Raw genomic sequence first — 22,164 nt, 5'->3', positions numbered from 1 at the left:
TAGCAAACGGTTTGGTCTGACTTCAGAGTTTCTGAAGAGAGAGGGTTGGTAGCTAAGAAACAGAGGTTGTGATGGAGGTTAATGTTGATCACTTTGATCTTCCCAATGTTTCATTTGCAACAAATATATGTTCATCTACTATTGGTAGTTGGACAAGCAGTTCGATAACTTGCAGTAAATAAAAGTATCAAGAGAGGCAGTGGGAAGCTGATATCAAGTTCCTAAATAATGCCATGAAGGGGCAGTATATAAATAATAAATAGGAGGGCACTGAAGACAGGTACTTGAGGATACCAGGGTAGCAGTGCTGAGACGTCGTTGCTGGTGATTCTCGAAGTATAACCAGAAATTTAAGAATACAGCCAGACAAGTGTGCTCCCACTGGAATATCACTTGTCTGGATGAATATAGCTCTAACAGACCACAAGTACTTCCAAGATAAAGCAGTCCAATAATTAGTGCCCTTTCCAACATCTTAAGCATTCATTCTACCTCTGACTCAACATTGTTACGGTGCTCAGCATTGACCAGATGTACTGAGAAAACTCAAACAACCACCCACCATCTCGACCACCTACAAAGAAACCCAACACGAGAGCAGCACTACTTATAAAATCCTCCTCCATGTCTCACATCTTTTGGAAATATATTGATTTTACTTCACTGTTACTCACTCAAAACCTTGTAACTTTCACACTGCAGGAGCATCTTCAGCACAATGGGTTAAGTTGGCAATTGATCACATCTTCTCAAGAGTAATTGATGACAGGCAATAAATGCTGGTCTTGTCAACAAAGTCCACTTCCCATGGTAGAATTCAGAAAAGGGATACTCAGTTTATACCTCATTGTACTCAATCTCCAATCAATAATAAAAATCTTTTATTACTTCCTTTTTCAAAACTATTCACGTCTTTCAATATATGTTTGATCTCATTTAGCCTTCTCCTGCAGATTAAACTTAAGTCAACAGTCACCTTCATAACCACTCAATCCTGGCAACAAGAAGAATAAGTTTTATATATTTACCGACACTGGTTTTCACTGTTAATGAACAATTTTTTTATTTGTATATAGATGCAGCAATAAACATAGTTGATAGATGCTCTCTTACTTTATTGATATGCTTGGGTTAAAACATTGGGACTTGATTCACAGCAAATCACCCAACAAAAAAATTCTTATTGATTTTGAAATTAGTTTAAATGGACCATGCTTAATAGCTGCTCAATTTTATGAATGGTTACTACTAACAATTTGTTTTTATTTTCACAAGGTTTCACTTTGAGACTTAATCAATTATTTCATTATAAAATCCACCAATGACATTGAACAGGCGATTTCTTGCACATGAGAAGTAAATTTTTAGAGGTGGGCCATATACACATTCCAAAGGCTGTTAAAGCTCATGTAAGATTTTATCCAGAAAAGTTAATGAGCAGCTTACCAAATAAGTTAACTGCTAACCATCCATTAAGGAAAAAAAATGACTTAGGTATGTGAGTTTCTAGTATCAGTGATGACTTGTATCCACAGAGCAAAGGACTTACCTGAGGAATGAATTTAAGCTAGAGTTGTCCAAATAAAATGAAAGTGAATGCTTGAAGGCAGTGCAATGGATAGCCACTGTGCATACACCTATAAATAAAAAATAATTTCTATGGTCCTATCACTTCTAATAGGCAGGTACACCGAACCAGTAGTAAAATCAATACGTTATTTTTAGAAATGGGCCAAATACACATACCAAAGACTATTATTTTGGTCCATTATTCCAATACAAAAATTATATCAAGAATAATTGAAAATTAATTCAGGAGCTATTAATAAGCAGAGGAAAGAAGGTAATTGTTATTAAGAATATTTATATGTTATCTTAATAATAAGTTTGAATAAATTGACAAAATTAACTTGATTATGTGGGAACTATGGTCTTAATTGTAGATAGTTAATTTCATGCTGTCAGTCAGAATTTAGACTGCATTGAGCCATACCGTCACTCCTAAGAGAGAATTGATAATGAACAGCATTCTCCTCCATAGCTCCTGACATGTTCTATAAACACTCTGGAAGGAACCACACATTTCCTCAGAAATAAATATTACTGAGTTTGACCAAAAATGCTTTCCATAGAAATAAAAGACAGAAAACTAGACATAGGACCGCACTGAGTTAACAGAAATGGCAGGAGATATAAAAATCTGCAGGTATATTTTTAGCAACAATTTTATAAATCAAAGATATAGGTTTCAGATCATTATAACACTTTAAATTAGAAATATGTTCCACAATGCAAAGTTGTGAGACCACATCCATACTGAGGTTAGTGGGAAGACCTCATGCAAAGTCAATGAAGATGATTAAAAGGTTTGAAAGTAGGAAATGATGATAGATGTGTATAGTAAAGATTGCAAGCGAGAACAAGAAAATACATATTATATCCAAGTTGGATGATCAGAAGGTGAAACAGAAAGTTACAGCTCCAAGTGGTTGCAACAGAGGCCATGAGATACATGTGTGAAATAAGGAGAATTTTGAAGCCAATGCACAAAGCAACAGGTAAATCATGGTGATTGGCAAAGACAGCAGCGATAATAACCAGAAGTGACCAGAATACTGTATAGTTCATTGAAAACACAAGGAGTTACAGTTTATGTTGCATGGAAGTCAGAAGAAGTCTAAGTGTGACATAGCTGAGAGTGTGTGACAGTGACAGTGATGGAAAAAAAGCCAGCAACATCGCAGAGGTAGAAGTCAATGGTCTTGTTATGGGGTGAAATGGTTTGAACGTAGAGATACATTTGTCCACTTAAACAAAAATGTGTTAACTAGTTTATTTTTTAAAAGCCATCTATAAAATCTTAATTTCAAACTATATTAAGAGAAACTTACAATTTATTTTATGCATGCAACAATCTCCTCAGTTCTCCCATTTGCTTAATTCATCTCAAGATTTCAATCTTAAGTTTATTTTTTTCTAAGGTAAGTCACAAATTAATTATATAATTCACCTTAACAGTAATGAAAAATTCAGTAAGCTGTGCAGGAATGAGTATTTCTCAAATCGTTGATTACCTGCACATACTGAAATGCTTTCCAACCAAAAATGGACTTTCACGTTCAGTGAAAGAAATTTTCCCCATCTCTTTAAAGAGATATTACACACCAGATATGCCTATTAAATATGTGTGAGTAATAACTGTACAAGGTGTAAAATTTGAAGGAAATCAATCACTCTTCAACAATCAAAATAGAACCTATAAAAAGATGTCTAAATACTGGTACTTTTGTTCAGTTTAAAAGCTGTAATTTCATTTTGAAGTTTCATTATTCTCAAAGGGTGAATGAGGATTGTTTTAATCCCACAATGATGAAATAAGATTTAAAAATTCTGGAAAATAAAACCATTTCCAGAAGGTAACATTTCAGACATTCCTTCATATTCTTACTGTAGTGTTCAGAATATATCTTATACTTAGTCTTCGTGTAGTTTGAATAAAGTTCCTAACTTCTGGTGTCCGTGCAAGTGTTAATCAGAAGAATGTGTTCATGGACCAGATGAGTTACTTCAAATAAATAAAAAACTGTGGACTAAAGGACAAGAGCATGATTCCATTTGTCGAATCCATTTCCATGTTCCTCTGCAGTGAGGATTACCAACTGCATACCACTGTAGAATCTGGTTCCTGCTGGAGATACAACACACACATTTTAGCAATTCCGTGTACACAGTAATGACCACAGTCTGCAATTTGCACTAGTCTGTATGAAAGATATCTCCAAAGAAAATAGATTTACTATTTCAGCATGTTAATTCTTTGCTTGAAATATTGAGGGAATTTTGTTAAATGTAGGAACTTTCTCAATAGAGATATTACATAGTGTCTGCAGAGACAGGGACAAGTATAACATCTCAAGGTGATGACCTTACATCAGACCTGTTCTGAAACATTAATTCTATTTCCCACTCCACAAATGCTGAGTGACTTTCCATTTCCAGCTCTTTCAGTTTCTATTTCAGAATCCTAATATTGGCTGTATTTTATGTTGAAATATTATACAGCTTTGTTTTAACATACAAATCTGGAATAACTATTGTGTTTACACTGAACACTGCACTAGCCAAATGTTAAAGTCCTAAATTGGGGTAAGGCCAATTTCGATGGTAGTAGACAGAAACTTTCAAAAGTTGATTGGGGGAGGTTGTTTGCAAGTAAAGGGATGTCTGGCAAGTGGGAGGATTTTAAAAGTGAGATAGCAAGAGCTCAGGGCCAGCATGTTCCTGTTAGAGGGAAGGACAAGGCTGGCAAGATTAGGGAACCCTGAATGACAACAGATCCAAGATTGAGACTCTGCTAAAGTAAAAAAGAGGCATATATCAGGTACAGGCAGCTGGGATTGTGAATCCCTTAAGGAGTATAGAGGGTGTAGGAGTACACTTAAGAGGGAAATTAGGAAGGCAAAATGGGGACACAAGACACAAGAGGCTCTGCAAATGTTGGAATCTGGAGCAAATTCAAGTACCTTCACTCCGGCCGCCACAACAGCCAGGATCTCCCAGTGGCCAGTCACTTCAATTCCACTTCTTATTCCTGACGTGTCTATCCATGGCCTCCTCTACTGCCACCTTGAGGCCAGACACAGGTTGGAGGAGCAACACCTCATATTCCGTTTTAGTAGTCTCCAACCTGACGGCCTCAACATTGATTTCTCTAACTTCCAGTAACCCCTCCCCTTGGTTTTCCCCCCTTCCCCCCTTTTTGTTTTCCCTCATTCCCGTGGCCCTCTAACCCCTTTTCTTTCCCCTCCCCCACCCTCAAGACCTGCCCATCACCTCCCCCTGGTTCACCACTTCCTACTTTTTATTCCATGGTCTACTGTCTTCTCCTACCAGATTTCTTCTTCTTCAGCCCTTTGCCTCTTCCACCCATCACCTCCCAGCTTCTCACATCATTCCCTTTCATTCCCCCTCCCCCACCAACCTACCTTCCCCCTCTCACCTTGGCTGACCTATCACCTAGCTCATCCCCCTCCCCCCTACCTTTTTATTCTGGCTTCTGCCCTCTTGCTCTCCAGTCCTGATGAAGGGTCTCGACCCAAAGCATCAACTGTTTATTTCCTTCCATAGATGCTGCCTGACCTGCTGAGTTCCTCCAGCATTTTGTGTGTGTTGAAGGGGACATGAGGTAGCTTTGACAGATAAGGTAAAGTAGAATCTAAAGAGATTCTACAAGTATATTAAGGGCAAAAGAGTAATTAGAGAGTGAACAGGGCCCACAAAAGATCAACTGCTGTTTGGAGGAATTGGATTTTAAATCGATATTAAGGAACATGATAATTCAACACTTGTTTATGGCAGGGGTGATTTCCACAAGCATTTGTTTATTTGCCTACCATAGCTCTGAGGGAGGGATGAGAGGGAAAACAGCAAAATGCAGAACCCCTACCACCCATATCACCTCCCTATCCCAACCATATACTTACACCTAAATGGCTTTAATGGACAGTCTAGACTGCTTGCTCCTATGGGAGAGCTGATACACACCTAAGCTACAATCGAGCAACCTGTGCATGTGATGAGCACTGTACTTGACTGAGGAGGATTATAAAGAGGCTGGTCTTAAGGAAAATGATACTCTAACAAGGCTGAAACCCATGTTAACTTTACCCTGCAGAATTTTCAGAGCTTTGCTAACCATCATGTTTCTCTCCTGGCAAGCCAAATTGATGTTGCACATAGTCAGGATTACTTTCTTAATATCAGTCTTCATTTGTATTGAATTCCTGGTGATGCTTCTGACTATGAATGTGTAACGATAGGCTTATTTACAATTAGACTTTTTCATTCAAACATATCCAGGCACTTTTGGGAATAATGGGCTGGGATCATTCCCAAGCATGCAAAACATGGAAGTTCCAAATTTCCCAATAGGTGCTCACCAGCAGTTTCCTGACTATGCCCCAATGTTGCACTCCAAGGAGCACCAGCTTCCTGCACTTCACTGAACCAGTACCAGGTTAGGTCTGATACAGGTTCAGTGATTCCATTCATTTCAAAGGAGAGAAATAGTTGAAAGGCAGGAGAGGCAAGTTTCAGGTTATTTACATCTTTTCAATTAATTATTTTTATTAATGTGTATTTAATTGTTTAATTCTTTTATTTTTAAAATTAGTTTTTAAAAAACTGATGTTTTAAGAGTTTTTGAATGTCAGAGACATTAACACTCAATTCTTTAACACTTCTGATCAGTGTTTAGCCAGAGGCATGACTTAGCTGATAATTTTTCTTCATTCAACATTTTTTATGGGCAGACCTTGTTCAGTCTCTGCCACTTGAAGCCATTCATGTCGAAGAGATGCTCCGCTACACAGGGCCTTGGCAACCAGGATGAAATGGGCTTCATGGAGGAAAGTGCTACTCAAAGTAACAGTGGACTCAACAGATGTGGGAGCTACAAACAGGCTGCCAACAAAATCTGTCATCTATCACAGGTAATTATTGGCCAGCAATACAAAACTAAATACAGTGGCTTGCCTTTCAGTTTCTCCACCATCACCATAGCATCTCTGGAAGCCAGAGTTCAGGGCAGGAGGCTGACATTCCACACAAACAGTGAAGCCTGGTCGAAGGTACTGCATCCACCTAGCATGAGGACGGTTTTCAATCAAACAATTCTGAGTCAATGATTTTACTTGGAATTCCACACAATACCTATGATGAAAGGAAAAACACTTATTTGATAAAATGCACCAGTAAATGTAATACAAAATCAAAAGTAAACTCAAATGAATATAAGTTATAGACTGTGAATAGTTATTAGAAGAACTTGCTTTGCCATCTGGCCACTATGGAACATACTATTATAATTAATGTAGAATTGGTTGAATAGTTGGATAGAATTTAAAAGGATAAAAGGAATAAATTAATGGGATTAAGATGGGTAGCTCTAATTAAAATAGCACATACTCTTGCTCATGGGGTTGAATGACCTTCTGTGTCAAAATTTATTGACCTTTTTTGAAATGCTAATTATCTTCTGAAGCAGCTGCTACAATAATCAACAGTACAACCAAACTCCCCAGCATTATTCCTGGGGAATCAGTTAGCTAGCTGATAGAACTAAATGGTCATTAAACACAGGCTACGCTTCAAGGCAACAGGTCCAATGCTCATTTTGTGAAAGTGACTATAGAAACATAATAAAAAAAGCAGGAATATGCCCTTCGGCTCCACCATTCAATATGATCATGGCTGATCTTCCATTTCAGTACTGTACTCATTCTGTCCCCATACTCCTTGATCCCTTTAACATTAAGAATATAGCTCACTTCTTCTTCAATATTTTTAATGACTGGTCTCCACACCCTTCTGTGATAGAGAATGTCACAGGTTCAATGTCATCTGGAGAAGAGATTTCTCCTGATCTCAGTTCTAAATGACTTACCCTGTAACCTGGGCCTGTGACCCCTGTTCTGGACACACCTGCCGTCCAGAGCATCCCACCTAAAGGCAGTCTGTCTAGTTCTGTTGGAATTTTATAGGGTTCTATAACATCCTCCTCAATCTCCTAAACTCCAGTGATCAACTGAGGCTAGTCCAGAAAATTATATCTCCCGATAAATGTCAGGAACCAGGTCATAGATCCCTAACATTTGTAAGTTAGATTTCGTCCCCCTTTCACACCACCTTCCTGACCCACCCCACCTCCCAATCCAATCTTATTTCAGGCCTGTAATCAAATGCAAGACCTCCATATATTGATCGCATTTCAAAGTTGTTTCATTTACATAATAATAATCTATCGATAAAAAAATTTGACAAGTTGTTCCTTTAATTTAAAATACTACATACAAAGGTATAAGGCTAATGGGGGGAATTTCTTTGACGGAAACTGGATTCAACAGCACCCCAGACAGTTACTGTGTATTGTTCAGCTATACTGCCACTAAAGCTTCAAGAAGTTATTCCACCTGCTCCTTCAGTTCCCGATCCCACTCAACAGGAATCACTTCTACAGAAAAAGAGGTCTCTATCCTTTAAAATTCACAGTTCATGGTTCATCCCAATTGTTTCAGAAAATAAATTGAGTTTGCTAAACTTAAAGACATTGCAATATCTTTGCATTACAAAACCAGTTACAATATTTAGTGAATTGTCCTACAGAATTCTGATCCCTTCATAGAACTGTAGCTTTTGGACAGGCTGAGGTATACATGACCTAATCTGAATCACTGTAGAATAACATTTGGTTGGGAGTCTAATACACGTCATGTACATCTTACAGAACATTACTAAGTCCATATCATAGAAATGAGATTTAAAGTCTCCACAGAATTTAAATCTACACTCATCATTTTTATGCTTTTATAAATAATTATGTAATGATGTGCTGGTATTTAGCCACAAAAGAGCATTCTCAATCTGGTGGATGTTAAAGAAAAATTTACATCATACATGTGATCATTGTTCCAATTTGTATCATAAGAACATAAGACATAAGGAACAGGAGCAAGAGGAGGCCAATCAGCTGCTCGAGCCTGCTCCACCATCCACCATAGCTGATTTTCTACCTCAACACAAGTTACCTGTTCTCACATCCTTTAATTCCTCTAGTATCCAGGCATCTATTGAATGCAATTGACTGAAGTTCCTTCGGCCTTTGACAATTCCAAAATTGCAACACCTTCTGAGTAAGCAGTTTATTCAACATTTCAGCCCTAAACAGCCTACCCCATTTTTTTCTGGTTGCTTTGATGTCATTAATTAGTAGTTTATTTCTACTTTATGTTATTCTGGCAAAATTTCAGTGTTGCATCATCCCCATTAGAGCCATACCATGAAACTAAAAAGTTATAAAATGATTATCCAACCCACATTTCTCTTTAAACATTGCTCATGACAGGGCACAGTCATTGAATTTATGTTGCCATTTCAATCATAAACATTGATAATTTGATTTGCTTTATTCACAAATTTTATTTAAAAGCTCTTCATTGAAAATTAATTACTACTTGCTGTAACATTATACAATATTCACATTTTTTTAAAAAATCATCTTCTTTATTCAAGCTTTGCAAGTTTTAGTTGAAGTGCTTACATGTTAATAAATCTCATTTCACAGTAGCTGACATGTTTGTGACCTTGTGCTTACCCTGGCTCCTGGGATCCAATGGAAGCATCTCGCTTTCTCCGAGCTTTTCCATATCCCCCTGTGGTAATTAACGCCGGGACTGTGCACATTAAACCACAAAGATGTAGATCATGAGTGACAACACTAGGCAGATGTCCAAACTTGCCAATACAAACAATAAAAGGTTTGTACTTCTTAGCAACACACAGATTTCCACTGATGGAAGAGGAAATGCATTTAAATGAATGTGATCAAAAGATATAATAAAAAAGTTCCAGTTACATTATAAGATCAAAGCAATGAAGTTGATCTTCAAGAAAAGGATGCAAAGTTGTCCTGTGCAGCTGTTTGAACCATATGGTATTTTGTACTGTCACTCAACTGGAGATCTTGGGTGCATTTGCATAGGAACTAAAGCTGCAGCAGGAATTATGTAACGCATTAAATTCAGAGTCAATAAAAATGCCTAAACCTGATAAATTTTATAATGCCAGATAAATAGAACACACTGCTTCCCATAGTAGCAGAGAACATATCATTATATGGGAATCTGACAAAAATGGAGACCTCTGGATCTTTGCTTTTTATTTATTGTAGACAGGTAAAGCTGACTAAAAATTAACTCCAGCCAGCTGTGACTTTGAGCAAAATTCATTGACCAGTGCATATAAATGCCATGTATGATCACTGAATGATATTAACCACTGTGAGCACTCACTAATATCACTACCGTAAAATCCAGGCCAACGTATGATTCACAGTGTGTGGAAATTGTGCAACTTGGCCCATATCTTGAAGATCCTGTGATGTTATTTCTGTAACATGAGAAGACTCAGCATCAACCCTTGGCACATCTTGTAAGCTACTTTTGTTGGACTAAATTTCTCAAAAGCCAGCAGGACTTTTTTTAAGAAAGTAAGAAAAAAATGCATATATGAGAAGGAATGTTTTCTGAAGACTAATTAATTTTTACACATAAAATTTCTTGGTAGATAATAGACCCAAAATTCAGTGCTAACGTGCAGATTCCATAGTCTGTTCAGATATGGCACTGTTAAGCAGATGCACAGTTGTAGTATAAGACACACTGACTGCCATATTGATGACAGTGTTGGTGCATTCACACCTGGAGCCATTGTGAAGCTACAGATCAGGATGCTAAAAATGTACAGTAGATGGCTGCACTAATGACCCCCAGATTTGGGTGGTTAGTATTATTTCTCTTTTCAAAGCATCTTGGTTAATAGAACGAGCAGAGAATAAGACAAGCAAGAGTAGCTGCCAAAAGAGAATCTGTTGCAATTGGGAGGTCACTGAAGCTCTCTATTCATTCCATCTTGCTGCTGAGTAGGTGGAGAAAGCACAAACCTTCACAAGGACTGTGGTCCTCCGTGGTGCAAATCATCCTTGACTGTTAGCATTTCTCTTTGTGGACTCAAGTCCGGTACAGACATACCACAACAGAAAAGGATCCTGCATGCCATCCATTAACACTGGTCAACGCCAAGTATCAAGCCTGCAATCACAATGCCTTCATTCTACAGGAGACCACAGCACCTACTTACTAATGCCTACTCACCAATGCAATGATTGGGCTATGTCAACACTACTCCAGACTCCATAGCAGCCATGGTCAAAACACAAACCAAAGAGCTGAATTCAAGAGGTGAGGTGAGAATGATTGTTCTTGATATCGAGACAGCATTTGACTGAGTGTGATATCAAGGCACTCTGGTAAATGGACATCAAGCTGAAAACATTCCAGTTTTAAATTTTTTTTAAACTTTAAGTAAACCTTTATTTATACAGCACGGTAACAGGCCCTTCCAGACCAACGAGCCCATACCACCCATGTTGACCTACTAACCCGTACATCTTTGGAACATGGGAGAAAACCGGAGCACCCGGAGGAAACCCACACAGTCACGGGGAGAACGTACAAATTCCTTACAGACAGCGGTGGAAATTGAACCCCGATCACTGGCGCTGTAATAGTGTTATGCCAACCACTACACTACCGTGTCACCATTCTTGGAATCTTTCTCCACACAAAAGGAAATTATTGTGGTTGTTAGAGGTCAATTATCATAGCCTCAGATAATCACTGGAGGAATTCCTCAGAGCTGTGTTCTGGTCCCAAACATCTTCAGTTGTTTCATCAATGACCTTTCTTCCATCAAAAGGTCAGAAATTGGGATATTCATTGATGATCACATAATGCTTGATTGCATTTGCAACTCCCTAACAAATGAAGCAGCTCATCCCTGCATGCAGCAAGACCTAGACAACATTCAGGCATGGCCTGGTAAATGGCAAGTGAGATTCATGCCACAAAAGTTTCAGGCAGTATTCTCTCTAACAAAAGAGAGTCTAACCACCTACATTTGACATTAATTAGTGCAACCATTCCCAAATTCCTACCATTAACCAGGAATATAATTGTACCAGGCATATAAATACCATTGTTACCAGAGCAAGTCGGATGCTGGATATCCCACGGCAAGCAGCTCACACCCTGACACCCGAAGACTTTTCCTCCATCTGCATGGCACAAGTCTAAAGTTTGATGGAATAGTCTCCACTTGTGCAGTGGAGATAAGAGCAATGCCAACAATTCTCAACAAGCTCAACACCAACTGGAGAAAACAGCCCTCTTGATTGGCAAGCCATCAGCTACCTTAAATATTCATTGCCTCCACCACTGATGCACAGTGATTCCAATGTGTGCTATCTGCAAAGTGCACTGCAGTTCTTCAACCAGGCCTCTCCAACAGCACATCCCAAACTGACAATCCCTTACCACTTAGATAAGGACAGAATTCACCTGCAGGTTCCCTTCCAAATCACGCACCATCCTGACTTGGAAATATGTTACTGATCTTTCATTGTTGCATGATCTAAATTCTGGATCTTGCTACCCAACAGCACTTTGAGAATGTCTTCACCAGAAGGACAGCAATAGGTCAAAAGGCAGGTCAGCAGCACTTTCCTCAAGGGCAAAATTGGGAATGAGAAACAAATACTAGCCTCGTTTGCAATTCCTAAAACATTTTTATCCCTGTAAAATCATCTTCATCCCTAAAATGAAATAAAATATTTTTTACAAAAACAGAAACAGGAAGTTCAGAAGGAAGGGAGGACACAACCCAGGGAACCAATTTCTGGCCGGGTCATCCATGAACAAGTCATCAGTCAATGATAAAAGTGAATATTACCTCAACTCCATGTCCATCAACAGCCCCACACCTTAATTTCCCTCTGTTGCTATCCATCACAGTGTACCCTTGGTTACAATGTCAAACTATAAATACAAAATAACCCTAACCCTAACCCAACCAAACTTATAAACTAAAATGCAAAGTATTGTATCAAAATACTAACTAAATGACGTTGTGCATTCCCTCTATGGCAGCCTTTATTTGTCTGCCCACGATCCCTCAGAGTACTAACCCAATAACTGCTGGAAAACTGCTATCTTCCCATAGCAGAAAAGGCCAATGACCTTGGAAGCCACCCATGATGATCTCTGGGCATAGCTTTGAACAGTTCCTTCTCAGTATGAATGGCAGTTGTCTGACCTGGCTGACTTCCAAGCAACAGCAAGGGCACTGGCAGAGTGACAGCAAAAGAAATTAGGTGAGACAGTGCAGGAAGATCCACAGAAATTAAAACATGTTCAAAATACAAATGAGTCCAAAACGTTTGCTACCTGTGATGATGGTAATGTCTGTTGAAGGAACAGCCTAAATGCTGACCAAGGGAGGAGAAAGAAGGATGTAAATATGTTCTGCTTTTAGTTTCACTCAACACCATACACAATTGAACTACTTTGTATTCTGATACAGTTTAATTGGCCACACATTTAGAAACTATTCATTGTAAATGTATTGTCAACAAATTTACCTCGGGGCTGGATGGTTTGAAAATCAGAAAAAGTTCTCAAATTGCACATAATGGGCAAGACCAGAGGGGAAGAGCACATACCAACAATTACCTCCATACGAACTTACTGATTAACTTGAGGCTAACCTTCCTGCCGTTCATTTTATCTCTGTTTTGAATTGAGATTTTTTCATTGTTATAGTCTTATCCACCCACCAGCTTGTGAGAAACTAATAAAACTCATTTCAAACAGGGCTGGAACATCTGACCAGCCAACCGGTAGTTACTGTCCTAATTCCCGATATTTATCTGCAACTTTGGTTGGAAGATGACCAGCTTGGCAGAGGTGCTGCCAATCAGCCAACTTTCCAATCACTCACGCATCCTTCAAGCCAGTCAATCACCACATTGCTGGCTCCCATGGAGCTCGTCTGCCACTGGTGATCCAGGAAGAAGACTTCTGTTTGAATGAAGCCTTAGAAAGCAACAGGGACTCCAGCCTGATTTAAGGGTGGGTTTGTTTTGCTAAGGAGTGGAGATAGGGGTTGAGGTCAATGACAGCAGTGTTAAAGTGCAGGAGGATTGGTGGGGAAACATTTAGAGTGATGAAAACTCCATGGGTGTATTAATCCTAAAAACATGAATTATAGTAAAAATATGCAGATAAAGAGAAATTATTCAATGAAGTCATAAAACTGGAAACTTCTCTCACTTGGATTCAGATGGCCAATCAAGATGTAATGAGGCATCATCAACAACCCCGCACTTGATGAACGTACACCCTACCAAGTGGCTTGGTTTAGTTTACCTTTACTTATTTGGGTACCTGACCAGTATGATGTTGGTGTATTCATGTTCTAGTCAATTCTACATCAAGTAAGACTAGTCAACTCTACATCGGCAATGGTGTGAAATGAAGATGTCGTCAGTGCGGGAAGAGTGGTCACATGGCCTCCCATTTGCACCAATAAACCATCACAACACAAGATGTGGGAATGAAATTGTTTGTCAAACTCCATCGTGAGTTCAGCCAGATCTGCAAAGATTGAACAATGGGTACTGCAGCAGTTGATGAGGAGAAAAAGCCAGCGAGTGGTGGTTCAGGAGATTTAGACAATTATTTCAACAGCTAAGTCAATTTGCCCATTATATTGTGATCATCTATTGTTAAGCCATTGCTTATCATCATCCACAGACTGTGTTTTTATTTATGGCACAATATGGTGTGTCAATTTTCTGCTAAGGTCAAATTTAGAATAGTAAAGTTACCAAAATAAGATTATTAACTACTCCGTATCAATTATGATACATAAATTGTGCCTTAGTAAATGTTTACAAGATTTTACTTAAGCAAGCTACACATCAAAGAAACATTTTAAAGACCCACCTTGAAAAGCACCTATTTTTTAATTAAATTTGGTATCAAAGTCATCCAAGAATAACCCCAGTCAAAACTGACCTTAGGCCGGAAAGGGAGGTCACTTAGGTTTAAAAAAAAATGGCATTAAAGCAATAAATGTAACATGCAACATACCAAGGGACTGCCTGCACATTCTGTCCCCGTCATTACGATATTCCACACATCCAGCTCTTTCCTCTAAGGGAGGACAAAGCTCACCACCATTCTTTGGCTCCTGTACAATGTACCGTCGACGAACACGGTAAGTATTTTTGCATGGTTCTGCACAGCCGCTCCAGAAACTCCACTCAGTCACTTTGCAAGAAACAGCTAATAAATCAAAAGAAAGATGAGTGCTATAATGGTATGAAATGCAAAGGGAAACAAAGCTTTTCTTTAAAATTAACCAAAGCACATATCTTCCCAATCATTTTTGATTTCAAAATAGATTTATGCTGGGGGATGGACTCACAGGTAGCAAGAACATTCTCACCCGTTGAAAAACATAAGGAAAAACTGCGAATGCTGGAAGCCTAAAATGAAAAACAGAAAGTGCAGGGGATACTCAGCAAGTCAGGCTGCATCTGTGGAGGGAGGATCTAATGAAGGATCACTGACTTTGAAATGCAAATTCTGTTCCCCCCAGACATCATCCAAGCAGGGTATGCTTCCTGTACAAAACTGAATCACATAAACCAAAAAATGTGAAGAGTTGTAAACAAACAAATTTAAGTTCAACAGTTGACAAAATTGCTTTTCCCAATGTTCACACTGAGAAAACAAAAGCCCTGCTGTTTACTCCCACATATTGCTGCTCTTTTGACTTTAACTTCACTGCACCTTCCTAGAAATTTGCTCAGTATGTACTTATTCTATTCTACTTGATTTTAAACCCTAACCACAATCAAATTATCACTTCCCACATGACACCATCATCATCTTTGGACCCTTTCTCCAAAGTCCTTCTTGTCAATCTCCTCCATTAAACCCCTTCTAAATTCAGGTGTATCCTGTTCCATACTCACACCCATTTACTCTGATGATCTGCATTTCCAACATGGAATTAGAAAGCTATTTAAGGATTTTGCAGGTGCATCTGGTTCTCCAGTCATCTTCCACTCTCATTGCTCAGTCCTCTGCCTTTTGTGTATTGCTGGTCTCTGCCCCATTGTGAAACTCAATCCCTTTAGCCCACACTCTCCCTGCTCCATGGTCCTATTTCTATCTCCATCTTTTGAATTAACCTTTCCTTCAAAACACTGCCAACATGACAGGGTCACAGAGTGACTGGGCCCCTCATGCCAGTTCCAGCTCAGTAACAGAGCTGTCCCGTGAAGGCAGTTCCTCTGATGAGAGCCCCTTCCACCACCTTTTTCAGATTGCAATCCTTATACTTTTTGCCCTCTCTAGTTAATGACCATTCTACAGGTTTTTTTTCCTCATTCACATAGTCAAAGCCATTCATGAATACGAGTACTTCTATCAAATTTCCTCTTAAGCTTCTCTGTACTAAGAGTAATCTCACTTTCCAACAGTATCTCCACATATCTTTGCATCATCTTCACAAATGTCCTCTCCGTCCTTTGACATTTTTCTGAAAATGAGGTGCCCAGAGCTGAACAGATTTAATCGATCAATAAAAAGATTCAGCATAGTTTCAATGTTTCTTTACTCTCGACATAAAACTTTATTCAGCTTGGCTTACCACTTTAAAAGATTTGGGTACAAGCATCTTCAACTCTCTCTATCCCTGTTAACTTTAAAATTGTACCTTTTAGCTCATTTTGCCTTTACTCACTCTTACCACCAAAATATATCACTTCAGAATTATCGACGTTAAATCATCCACCAAGTTTCTGCTTATTTCACCGGTCTGTATCCTCCTAAAACCTGTTCATTTTCCCCCTCACTTATTTATTACATCTGAGTTTTACATCAGTTACAAACTTTAATATTCTGTTCTACAAAGCCAAGTCCAAGATGTTCATACTTAACAGAGCATTGGTCCTGGAAATGCACATATATAACCATCACAATATCAAACCCATTCATTGAAAAACATGACTGAGTCAAACAGAATTTAGTCTGAACATATCTGTGCTGACTTTCATTTATTAGCCCATGCTGCCCGTACTTCCACAGTTCAAATTAAGTTTGTCTGTAAAATTCTTTAACACCAACAAGGTATCCCAGATCATCTTATCGCAAAAGGAAAATACATGGATGTAACATCTGATTTGTCCCAATATTCCAAAATAAAATGAAAGGATTGGGTCCAGAACCTATGCAGCTTCCAGTCTTCAGTGATTTAAGATGCTCCACTTATGGACCAGTTGAGGTTCCTACGTATGAGGGGAGCCAATGCACCAAGCAGCTGTATTATTGGTCCAAACCAGTACCTCTCATGCCCTGACTTCTACAGTTACATTTGCAGCGACCTCTTCACCTGCAAATACAGATCCAAAATGCTCGTTCAACTCCCCAGTAATGCCCCCTGGCTCCACAAGATCTCCACGTTGGTCCTTTTAACAGCATTTATAATAAACTTCTGGATTCCTTTATTTCTTTTAGCCTCTGTTCATACCTTAGCTCTCCTTATTTCATTCTGAAATTTCCAGTCATTTTTATAATCAGCTTTACACTTTTATTTTTAAATTTGTCCCCTGTAAACTCATTTTATTTATTCACAAATGTAAGATATTAATGAATCTACCTTTCCACCTGTCACCAGGAGAATGGCTGATCAATTCTTTCCATCTGCTCCCAAAATACTACCCTACAAACACTAGTTTGGCAAATAAGTTTAAAAGGCGACCAATATTTTTCAGCTGAGCATTGAACAAGGCAGTTCTTTATTGGATGTTACTATTTCCCATTCATTTGCATGTGTATTGCCAAATGACTAATAAATGAACTCACAATAAAGCTCTCAAACAGTTATCGATGACCCTAACAATTATTCACAGGAGAAACATAAAGCACTCACTGATTATACCCAGGCTGACAAAGCTTCATATTGTCAGTTTGTAATTTAGTTGGTGTTGCTTCTTTAAAAAAAAGTTAATACTTTACCAAAGGGTGGGGTATGCACTTTGGAAAGTGGAACAACACAAGAAAATATATGGAAGGGTGAGTACAAAGAAGGAACCAAGGGACCTTATAGTGTATGTTCAAAGGTAGCAGGACAGGTAAACAAGGTGGTTAAAAAGGCATACAGGATGCTTTCCTTTATTAGCCAAGGCATAGATTATAAGAGCAGAGGTCATGCTGGAACTCAAACCAGGGCCTGACGAGATTATATCCCAGGCTGTTATGGAAGGAGGAAGATGGAGCTCTGACTGAAATTTTCAAATATTCATATGGCTGGAGGACACAAATATGGTGCCTTTGTTCAAGAAGGGTAGCAGGGATGAACCAGGTAATTACAGGCCAGTGATTCTACTATCAGTGGTGGGAAATTATTGAATAAAATGTGAGGGCTAGTATTAATCTGCACTTGGAGAGGTGGCGATTGATCTGGAATAGTTAACATGGCCTTTGAAGGGGAGGCCCATCTGACTAATTTGACTGATTTTTTTCTAGGAGATGACCAAGTGTGTCAATGAGAGAAATGCAGTTGATGTAGACATCAGTAAGGACTGACAAGGTCCCAGATAGGAGACTGGTCCAAAAGGTAACAGCCTATGGGATCCAGAGTAATTTCATCCAAATTGGATCCAAAGCTGGTTTGAAACAGAGCAGGCTGAGAGAAGATTTAATTGAGACGTATAAAATTAAGAGGAAGAACCTATTCCCTCCAGCAGAGGGGCCAACAGCCAGGGGGTCCTAGGAGGAAGAGGGAATGGTCAAGTGTTATTCTTTGGTTGTCAGTCTGTGACCAATGGTGTGCCACAGAGATTGGTATTGAGACCTTTGCTGTTGGTCATTATCATTAATGATCAGTATGTGACTGTAGGAGGCATGATTAGTAAGTTTACAGATGACAAAGTTTGGTGGTATTGCTCATAGTAAGGGTAGTCTTTGGCTACAAGATATTATTGATCAGTTGGTGAAATGGTAGAGCAATGGGAGAAGGAACTTAATCCTGAGAACTGTGATGTGGTGCATTTTGGAAGAACAAATAAGGTTAGGTCCCACGTGATGGTTAGTAGATCCTCAGAAATACTAAGGAACAGAGGAAACTTGGTGTACATGATAAAGATCCCTGGAAGAGTGACCTGATGGAGCTATCCAAAGTTATGAGGACATTGAGAATAAGAGTCCATGACAAAAGGGCAGGAGTTTACAGGAAGGGGGAAATGATTTAGAGAGGAGAGATCTGGTAAAGATTTTTTTCAACCAGTTGAAACCTGAGAGACGATGCCTGTGGGGCTGGTGAAGGCAGGTACTATCAGTTGAAATGTCACCGTATAAAACACTACAGGTCGAGACCTGGGGAATGGAATTAGTATTACGACCAGCACGAAGACTGTGGGCTGAAGGGCATGTCTCTGTGTTGCGTGACTGTATTCCTGAAAAGGTGGCGGAGACAGAAACCTTTGTTACATTTAAACAGTGCTCCAACGTGTACCTGTGACCTGCAGCGCTATGGACCCACTGATGGAAGGTGAAAGGAGGTCCGTCTCGACTGGCAGTGGCGCAGCAGGTAGTGCTGCTGCCTTGCAGTTCCGTACACTCGGGTTCGATCCTGACACCACCCGCCCCCCCCCCCCCCCCCCAGCGCTGCCTGTGTGGAGTCTGCACCTCTTCCTGTGGCCCCTGTGCTCTGATTTCCTCCTACATCCCCAAAACGTGTTGTTGGATGGACCAATTGTAAATTACCGCCCAGTGTAGAGGGATGGGATGGGGTGGGGTGGGATGGGGTGGGGTGGCGTGGCGGGGGGGGGGGGGGTTAATAGGCATGTGAGAGGGAATGCGGCCCAGGGAAATACGTGGGGTGGACGTGAGGTATGGGAGTGTTGTGACAATCGACACGGGCACCGTCTGGGTTGTACGTTCACCGAGCCCACCAATCTCCTTTCGCCTCTAGATCTCGGCTCCAGTTGTGTGCAAACAACTCAGACTAATTGGGCCAGAATTTGACCGATGCTTTCTCTAAGGACCTCTTCTTCCCGGAGTGAATGACGTTTGGATTTCTTTAGCACAAGTCCGCTCTCGTTTACCACATTTTACACTGCTCCCCAATAACATTTAACCGAAAATCTTGTAATATCCTTTCCAACGATGGGTGGATGTCTATTGCAGAAAGCTCGATATATATTTCAAGGTCTAGACTGTGGTTGTTCACTCCAACGCCTCCATTCACCTTCCTGCCATAATTAAAATAACTCACTGTTCAACTTCACTTTGAACCGTCCAAATTAATAAAAAGATTTTCAACATTCGGAATGGCATGAATACATTCGTCTCTTCGGCTCGGGGAGGGATTTCTTATCCTCTTTAACCAAAACAATTTTGCATTAAAAGACCGGGCAAAGGTTTTAAAAGATTAAAGAGAGAGGGAAAAACTCGGTTACCTGGGCAGGCCAGTTGGTAATCGTGACAGCAATCCAGGGTACGTCCACAAGCCTGGTCACAGTAACAAGTTCCGTAAGAACGATCGGGTCGCCAGCCGGTCGTGTGACATTGGGATTCTCTGCCCTTACAGCAAGTTCCAAAGTCCACACATCCACCTTCGGCACCGGCTCCAAACAAAACGAACCCCAATCCTAGGGCTGAAAGCACGGCTCTCAACTCCATTTCAATCGATTCAAATCGCCAGTGGATCCTCCAGTTGCCCTCCTGAGTGAACACACAACCGGTTCCCTCTCCCTGAACTTACAGCAGTTCAGCAATAAATCGGCAGCGGCACCACTGTCAAATCCACAGCCGCTTCCATTTCCCAGTCAGATCGGCCTCTTTTTCCTCTTCTGCACTATTCGTTTTTGTAACTGATAGTAATGTTTATGTCTTGCACTGTACCGCTGCCACAAAAACAACAGATTTCACGACAAACGTCAGTGATAATAAACCTGAGTCTGGTTCAGCCGAGAGCCTGTCAGGTTCCAGTCTCGCTGACCTTTAGCCTCACATCAGTCTGGTGTGTTTCAGACTGAAACCGATACAATCTCGACATGGGCTGGGTTTTGATGAATAATTATTGAGCGCATTCTGAAAGTAAGGAGTATTTCCCATTTTAAATCCGCGCTAGATTTACTTGGAGGAACTTAGGGACGCCGAAATTTTCTGGGAACACGCCCAAACTCCGTTGCTTTCAGAAGAATCAAAGCGCCCATACAACCAACCAAGTACTTTTGAAGCGTGGTTGGTGGCTGTTATAATACCTAAGCTAAGCTTATAGCTAAATCACGCACAGCGAACACCCACAGCAGTAAGGTGATGAAGATCACATAAATGGGAATGTTGAATGAGGGTAAATATTAGCAGGACACTGGGCATAATTGCCCCTTCTTTAAAATGGCATTATAGTTTTTTAAAAAAAATAAATCGCATTTGGGATCAAACACAGTTTGGTTTAATGCTTTGTGCAGAGGTAATACCTTGGACAGTGCAGCACTCCGTCAGTATTCTACTGAGGTTTCAACTTGGGGCTAACGTTCATGTCCTGGGATTACTGGTTAAAGAGGCCCGAGTTCTCCCACCCGAGTCACGGATGAACCAGTGCAACCTTGCTGTAACACTTCACCATGAGAAGAGCTTCTCGCCACATGGCCACGCCATCACTGAAACCACCCCCACCACATGGCTCAACACCCGAAACTGGTCTGTGCCGTTGGACCCGTCACACCTATCCACGCACTCCTGCCTCGTCTCTCGTGTTCTACTCCCCGTGAACATGCCGTCCTGCCGAACTCTGAAACCTCTGACCTATCGTGTACCAAGTCCAGTTCATCAACCCTTCACGTCACATGTCAGTGATGATAAATCTGATTCGATCACCTACAATGACTTCCATTTAATCAATGCCTCGATTTTAAAAGTTTCTCATTTCTTTTCATATCCATCCGCCACCTCATCTCTCCAGATCTCTGCAAATCCCCTCCAGCTCTACAGTCTGCAGAGATAACCGCCCTTCTCCACATCTCCAGTGTTAGTCATTTCCCAGCGCCGGGTCAGCTTTCAGCTGCCAACGCCCCGAATGGAATTCTCTCTATTGACTTTGCGCACCTCTTTCCTGAAAGCCCGCCTTGTCCAAGCTTCTTTTCCTCATTTTGTTTTACAACGTTTCTGTCAACAAGGACCTTGATTCGTGTTAAAGGCAGTGTTCATGTACACAAGGCATTGATGTAAACTCAGACAGCAGACAGCGTTATGCTTTAAAGTTTTCAGATAGTTTTCCTTGGTTCTCAATAAGTTACGACCCCTGAAGTTCGTGTAGGATGTTGATATTGTATAAAAATAGACATTAAAACGAACAATTTTCAATCATCCTTGGCTTCAAAATATTTCTATTAAAAAACAGGAAATGCTGGAAAAACTCTGTTCGATCATCTCCGACCTGAAACGTTAACTGTTTGTCTTTCCACAGATGTTGCCCGACCTGTTGAGAGGTTCCAGCATTTTCTGTTTTTATTTCATTGTTCCAACATCTGTAATTCCTTTGACTTTCATTTCTAAATATTTGTCGCTTTTAAAATAAATTTCCTTAATTAATCTGAGATTAAGAGATTCCGGTATCAATGTATCCTGAATCAGGAACAAACTTTTAACATTTAATTTGCCTTTCAGAATCCCAATAGTCAATTCTACTCAA

General features: G+C 40.0%; 1 protein-coding gene across 2 annotated transcripts; it reads right to left on the bottom strand.

Moving 5' to 3' along the window:
• Nucleotides 1-1,070: 1,070 nt before the first annotated feature.
• On the bottom strand, nucleotides 1,071-20,562 carry si:dkey-7k24.5 (somatomedin-B and thrombospondin type-1 domain-containing protein). Of its 2 annotated transcripts, none has more exons than XM_052031281.1 (5): nucleotides 19,928-20,562; nucleotides 14,547-14,741; nucleotides 9,152-9,230; nucleotides 6,535-6,711; nucleotides 1,071-3,688 (listed from the first exon to the last, which is right to left on the bottom strand). In XM_052031281.1, exons 1-5 carry the CDS (start codon nucleotides 20,148-20,150, stop codon nucleotides 3,568-3,570), a joined length of 795 nt encoding a protein of 264 aa, XP_051887241.1. In that variant the 5' UTR covers nucleotides 20,151-20,562; the 3' UTR covers nucleotides 1,071-3,567. The 2 variants fall into 2 exon arrangements, with proteins under 2 accessions (XP_051887241.1, XP_051887243.1); XM_052031283.1 differs by having other exon boundaries at nucleotides 1,072-3,685; nucleotides 19,928-20,559.
• Between the last annotated feature and the right edge of the window lie 1,602 nt (nucleotides 20,563-22,164).

This window comes from Pristis pectinata, chromosome 16 (genome assembly GCF_009764475.1).
Source record: "Pristis pectinata isolate sPriPec2 chromosome 16, sPriPec2.1.pri, whole genome shotgun sequence".
In the NCBI taxonomy this organism is placed as follows: domain Eukaryota; kingdom Metazoa; phylum Chordata; class Chondrichthyes; order Rhinopristiformes; family Pristidae; genus Pristis; species Pristis pectinata.
This window is presented reverse-complemented; position numbering and strand designations above follow the sequence as displayed.